The sequence below is a fragment of the Arachis hypogaea genome, chromosome 4 (assembly GCF_003086295.3).
Source record: "Arachis hypogaea cultivar Tifrunner chromosome 4, arahy.Tifrunner.gnm2.J5K5, whole genome shotgun sequence".
Classification (NCBI taxonomy): domain Eukaryota; kingdom Viridiplantae; phylum Streptophyta; class Magnoliopsida; order Fabales; family Fabaceae; genus Arachis; species Arachis hypogaea.
This window is the reverse complement of record NC_092039.1, coordinates 109,838,121-109,845,467: the sequence shown is the minus strand read 5'-3', so window position 1 is coordinate 109,845,467 and position 7,347 is coordinate 109,838,121. Positions and strand designations below refer to the sequence as shown.

General features: G+C 29.2%; 1 protein-coding gene and 1 pseudogene across 1 annotated transcript; one reads left to right on the top strand and one right to left on the bottom strand.

The window, feature by feature from the left end:
* The first annotated feature begins 312 nt into the window (after positions 1–312).
* Positions 313–1,950, top strand: LOC112797229 (uncharacterized). The gene is made up of 2 exons (XM_025840048.3): positions 313–648; positions 1,357–1,950. The coding sequence occupies exons 1-2, from the start codon at positions 481–483 to the stop codon at positions 1,867–1,869; spliced, it is 681 nt and encodes a 226-aa protein (XP_025695833.1). The 5' UTR covers positions 313–480; the 3' UTR covers positions 1,870–1,950.
* A 4,416-nt stretch (positions 1,951–6,366) lies between these two features.
* On the bottom strand, positions 6,367–7,112 carry LOC112795166 (probable ribose-5-phosphate isomerase 2; annotated as a pseudogene).
* Between the last annotated feature and the right edge of the window lie 235 nt (positions 7,113–7,347).

The following is a 7,347-nucleotide window of genomic DNA, read 5'->3' as shown; positions in this document are numbered from 1 at the left end:
AAATATTTAAAAATGATAAGTGTTAATCAAAAATATTTTTATAATAAAAACTTAGTTAATATTAATTAATTAAAAATCATTTTTATACTTATTTAAAAATTAGAAAATTATTACTGACATAAATTTTTCATTGATCGAACCGACTTAGTTAGTGGATAAGACTCTAATACTAATATTTTATATCTTGACTACGTATATATAAAAGAAAGTGTGACTCACCCTCCATGTCAAGTTTGGTGTCCATTACTACTATTTCCACTAGTGTTATGAACAATAAATACTTAAATAGCACTAACAATAGTTAAATAGAACAATGATCACACATTATGATATTTACTCCCATTATATATATTGATCATGCTTTTTCATTTATGGCATTATTTACGGAAGTGTGGTGCATTGTTGGGATATTGATATTCCCACTAAATCCCCATTATTATAAGAATGCATTTTGAATTTCATGGTTCATGAGAGTGAAAGATGATGAGAATAGGTGTTTATTTGGACACCATATTGGTTCCTTTGAGCCTCTTCATAACAATAGGGTACCATGCCTATCTCTGCCATAGCATCAAGAACAAACCTTCTCGTACAACTTTTGGACTCAATAAGCTGAGGAGGACTTCTTGGGGTCTCAACTTAAACCAGGTATTATTATTAATTTGTGAGTCAATAATTATTATTATTGGATGTATGTGTAGAGTATATTTGGTTAGAGATATATATAGAAATGAATCCATACTTAATTTAATTTGGATTTTAATTAGTAGATATAGAATGAACATCATTTTAGTTGATCACAAATTTTTCTCGCATTAATTTGGTTTTTCCTAATATAAAATAACCATCCATGATTAAAACTAAATTAATTGGTCAAATAAACATTGAATTGAATGACTTAATTCATGTCTATTTCAAAACTAGTGGTTGATATTTTTTTAAGGACTAAATGTCCGAATAATATTTTGGAAAAGTTTTTTTTTTTAGTAAAATTTTTTGGATAAATTTTTTTATTCACGATAACCTCCAATCCAACAAGTTAAGGACTAATTTGTTGCGAATCTTAGTTCAATTTAGAATTTGTCACGAGCTAATGAATAGCTGCACATGAATAAGATGAAATTTGAATTTTTAACATTTGTTTAAGTGAACAAAAGAACTAATTACTTGATCATTAGTTATTTTTAGAGAAATTACTTGTGTCTTTACATTTAATACCTTTAAATTTGAATATTAGAGATAAATAAATTTCTTGTTAGAAGAAATAAACATAGTTAGTTGAGTTGAATTCCTAATAATAATAAAATTTTGATTATTAGATTGGGATAATAATTGTGATGTTATTAATTGGTACAGGGTGATGATAAGAAGAACATGCTAACAGTGCAAAGCATGAGAAACACTCTGATGGAAGCCATATTCATAGCTTCCATAACCATTCTAATAAACATGGCTTTGGCAGCTCTAAGCAACAATGCCTATAGTGCAAGGCACTCAGTCTTCACCAGCAAATTCTTTGGTTCAAAATCAGACAATATCATAACACTAAAATATGGCTCAGCATCACTATGCCTTGTTCTTAGCTTCTTATTCAGCTCAATGGCCATAGGGTTCTTAATTGATGCAAATTTTCTTATGAACACTCATGGAGAATTTTTGTCTTGGAATTACACACAAACAATTCTAGAAAGAGGGTTCACATTCGCTCTAATTGGGAGTAGATTTTTTTGTGTTAGTGTTCCTTTGATGCTGTGGATGCTTGGTCCTGTCACAGTGTTCTTAGCTTCATTGGGATTGGTTTGTTTGTTGCATGAGTTTGATTTTGTTAGTAAAGTCTCCAACTTAGCCATAAACAATGTATCAATATAATAATGTAGAAAAAGTATGAGGAGCCAATGAAATATTTATACAATGTATACAATGGAGGTTTATGGAGTATTAGAGATATAATTATTAATGTTACATTTTGTCATCAGCTGAAACTTTTGGGATGAGTGGTATCATGACATGGTATTAAAGCGCTAGATCCGAAAGAATTGTACACATTGTACAAATAGTCCATTGTCTCCCTAGCGGAATCCGTTACTTAATAAAAATTTGACTAATCTAATTTGAATTGTTTGAAATTAAAAAAAAAAACACTATTATTAAGGGCGAAACTACATTATAGAGAAGGGGGCAATGGCCTCCTAATTTAAATTTTTTACATGTAAATTATATGTAAATTTTAGTTTAGTCTTTTCTTAAAATTTTATTTTAGTCTTATTTTATTGTATAAATATTTTTGTCCCCCGCTAATATTTTATCTAGTTCCGCCTAATTCAATTATTTATGAATAGATGATAATATTATTTCTATTTTTGATAATATTTTTTTAACAAATTTATATAGAATATAATGCAAAAAAATAAATAAATAAACAAGCAAACAAACGTGAGAAGTAGCATTGTAAAAATTAGAAGTGACATTATCATTTGACTTTTATATATATATATATATATATATATATATATGGAGATTTATACTTTTATATTAGTCGTATGGAGATTTAGTTTTACGTACAATATTAACTTTTTGACTCTTTCTAATACTAAATTAGAAAACTAAGTCCTGAGTTGGTCCTAATTTACTATATTAAATATAGAGCTAAATAAGTCATTTGTTTTTATGCTTAAACAAGATAAAAAAATATGAAAAATAATTTATATGACGTGCAAATTGTTTTATCTTTTTTTATTCTTTAAAATAATTTTATTTTTGCCTTGTTTAAAAGCTAAAATAAAACGATATTATTTAAACATGTATCTTGTGTAACAAGTCAAAACTTCGTTGACTCAACAACAAAAAGAGTCCAAAGACTAATATAATGCTTAAAGTTAAATCTCGAAAATCAGTATAATAAATTTTGCATACGAATAGCCAAAGTGGTGAATCAAAGTATAATAAATACGTTGTTAATTATTATGATAGTCGCAGGTCAAAGGAAACTCCATTATTATGTTCGTCTTGAGAATATCCTATTGACAAATATACGGTAACTATAACCATTAGAAATTCTTAAAGTGAGTCAGTTCAATGGTCATATCTCTATATGCACCATCTATATATATAATTTAATAAATGAGATCTATTAATTTTCATCCAATGAAGACCATTATATATATATTGATCTTTCCGGATTATTAATGTTCTTTTTAATAATCATATAACCAAGAACAATTTAGATTAAATTATAAAAGATTTATCTTTTAATATTATGATCACTATCACAATGATAAATCTCTAAATTTAATCAAGAACCTTATTATATTAACATTTTAATATAATAATAATAACAAATTATTTGACACATGATTGATTAGATTATGGTCATACTTCTTATTCCCAACACTTTTTTGCAGAAAAGTGGGCACATGCATATTAAAAAACATCTACACAGACAGATAACATTATAATAGAAAAACATTTGTACCAATACAAAAGTTTGGTATCCAATTTCTTCTTTCTATTTTATGCTATTTTTTTGTTATTAAAAAATAATTTTACCCCACGACAGAATTTAAAAACTAATTCACTTTTAATAAAAAAAACTGTCCCTACATATTCAATTCTTTTTTTTTGTAAAGAAATGACTCTACCCACGATAAAATTTAAAATTGATTCATTTTATTTCAGGTAACACAAAACTTAATATGATAATTTATTTTTTTTTGCTATAAATTCAATTTTTTCTTAATATCTATATTCTACTCTTTAAAAAATCTAGGAATGGAAGTGCATGATCATGGAGCTGGTACAAGCAACAGACGTCATAATAATATAATTGGTTGGTATTCTATAACAAAATTAATTAAATTAATATACACTATTTATATATTTCTAATATCTATTCTTTAACTTTAAAAAAAAAAATTTACATACAACATAGTACTACTTAATGAAACAATATATAAAATTACTAGAGTTTGGTGTCCAACTCTTTTAGACTTCGTGTATCTTTACACAATTCATTTCAACAAATAAATTTATAGGACAAAATAATAATTTTTTTTAATATTCCATCCTCATCATATAATATTAAATAGTTAAAAAAAAATTAAAATAAATAATGTATTCATAAAACTAATAATAACAAATAGAATAAAAAAAAATATATAAATATATCTCTTATTTCTTGTTATGTGTATTTTTTAATATGGGTGAATAGGTATATCTTACAAAGTAATAACGATGAAATAAAAATAAATTTATTACTCTATGTTATAAAAGAAATACCGAATACTCTTTAACTAAAACTTTTATTATAAATTTATTACAAAAAAATGTATTTATATTTCAAAATAATATAGATGTTTGGGATAAAAAATAAAAAATCGAAGAATATGTCTTTGCATTCTTATATTAAAATATAAATGAAATCATTTTATATACAAAAATATTATTTTATAAGATAATTACAAAAAATTTTCAAACGCTCCTAATTTAATTCGTTGATCTAGTAACACACAATACTTGATAAGATATTAAATAGTATTCTTATATTAAAGTTTATCATAATAATTTTATTATCAAAATAGTTATTTATATATTGTGTTAAATTAATGCAACATAGTGATTTTTAATATACTTTAATTTAATTTTTTAATTTTTATTTTAACTTATATTTTTATATTTTAAAATTTTGGTAATAATATATATTTTTTATAATTTTAAAATTAAACTAGGAGAAATTTGACTTAAATACAAACACAATGCTAGAAGAAGAGCAATTCACCTGCCTTGTGTCATGCACAAAATTCTTGTCATATTCTTGCAAAAAGCTCAGAAATATCCATGCTTAAAGAAGGTCCGCCAAGTGGTGGCTTGTCGAATCAGTTTCTTGTTGATAATGTTTCAAGGTCTGCAGCTACCCATATGGATTTGACAAGAAGCAACTTTCTTTCAAAACCTTATTCTTTTGCCAGCAACACATGTAATATGTTATTAAGTTGTTTTATTTGGTCTTACTGTTATACCAAGCTGCTTATGCTGATCATGACATGTGCTAAATTAAGTAAATTCGGCAATTATCAAAAGAGTATCTCTAGCTATAAGTGGGTTCGCAGTATTTTGGTACTAATTAATTATTACGTAACTAGTTTTGAAGCACAAACTTTGACAAGGAGCAAACAGATATGTTGCAGCACCTTTGTTGCATTTGGATAAGCCACATAACATTTAGTTGTTATAGTTAGTGTGTGTGTGGTTTTTTTCTTTTTAGTAGTTATAGTAGTTGTATTAATATTATGGGAAACTTAGATGTCCATAGAAGTGACGTGGGCTTGGTTTTGTAGGAAATCCTCTCGGAACAATACAACAACCAAACGGGAGTGTTCCTGTGATTTAGCAATTTCGATGGGATTTTTTTGCTAGGTGGTACAGGTAACTAATACGAGGTTAGGATTTAGCTCCATTTTTTAAGCTGATAGAGTAAATTACTCAAATTGTACATCCTGTCATCTACTCTGTAAATGAAACTTATCTTTGTTATATAATGGTTGGAAATGAAGAAATTATTAATTGTGTTCAAATTTTATGATTGTTGCCGACTCCTGAAAGTTGGATTTTTTTTTCTAATCTGCTTAACTTCATAACAATTTGGACTTTTTAATAAAATAGAAGGCAGAATGTTTGGTGGCAACAGGCACACTGGCATCATTCATGTTATTACAAGATTTTCCAATATAAGTAATTTTTTTTATTTTTAGAGTATTCTCAAAAGCAAAGCAAGATTATGTCTTTAGATTTTATGTGATTTATCTAGAATCAAGTGTTGCTAAATTTGCAAGTACAGCAAATTTTGCACCATTCTGAGTATTCAGAAAAGTATATCCTAAATGAGCTGTTAGGAGGATTCTCTGTCTTCCTCCTTCCGCCCCCTCCTCTCATTCCCCCCTCCCCCTCCCCCTCCATTCTTTTTAAGATTCTATTCTTTGTATTAGCAGTTTCAAGGCACAGATAGTAAGGTTTTTTGTGGAAATTGTATTGTGACAGAAGATATAAAATTCAAAGGCAAAAGATAAATAAACATTAGCTTGAATTATATATACCATATATGGAAAACTAATGAAAGGAATAAAAAAGTTATCGATAATTTAATGAAAAAGATACAATATCAGCTCAATAACAAGTTGTGTACAAAACACAAGAGCCATTACATGAACTGAATATCCAAATTTCCAGTAAGTCTATAAAATTCTCTTATGCTTGCTTGCTCAAACTAGGTCAAAAATAACAAAATTGGTAGAGAAATTAAGATACTTTCTCCAGTAATTGCAACTACACTAGATATCGTATGTTAGAAACCCCCCAAAAGGGCATCCCAAATGTCAAAGCATCAACCTTGACGAATTAAACTACCTCCTTGATTATTCCAATTTTACCTACATTATTGTTCATGTCATTTAATGGTGTTTGAATTAAGCTACTACTTATTCTTGACAGTTAGGCCAAGTTCACCTGCAACAATAACAGTGGTAGCCATATCAATGAACATTCCATGCTCCACAACACCGGCGATTTGCAGAATGGAATCGCTGGCAGCCTTCAAATCCCCAATACTCTGCTTGAAATACAAATCAATGATATAGTTGCCATTATCAGTGACATAAGGCTCAACCTTTTCGCCCAAAGTTTTGAGCTTTGCAACGCAACCAAATTCCTGAAAGAGATTCTGAAGCCTAGAAGCAGTGAACTTCCAACAAAATTAAATAACTTCAACGGGCATAGCCAAACCGCTACCACCAATATAGTTAACGAGCTTGGACTCATCGACGATTACAACGAACTTCTTACAAGCACTTTCAACCATCTTCTCCCTCAAGAGGGAGCCACCGCGGCCCTTGACGAGGTTAAGGTAAGGATCAACCTCGTCGGCGCCGTCAATGGCGAGATCAACGACGGGGTGAGAGTCCATATCTGACAAGGGGATCCCAGAGAGAGGGCTTGCTCGTGCGTCTTCTTGGAAGTGGGGATTCCGACGATGTCCTTGAGCTTGCCCTGACGGAGAAGCTCGCCAATTCGGTCGACGGCGTGTTTGGTCCGTGGAGCCGGTTCCGAGGCCGAGAACCATACCGGATTCGACGTACTCGATGGCTTTGTAGGTGGCGATTTTCTTCAGATGGTCTTCGTCTTCGATAAACTGAACAATAAATCAGCAAGACCAAATTACCAACAATAAACTGAATAGATAGTAAACAGCAATACCAACAATAACCCTAAACTGAATAAACTGAACAATAACCAGCAAATCTAACAATGCATCAGTAAAGATTACCTGAATAGATGGCTCGGGCTCCATATGCACTT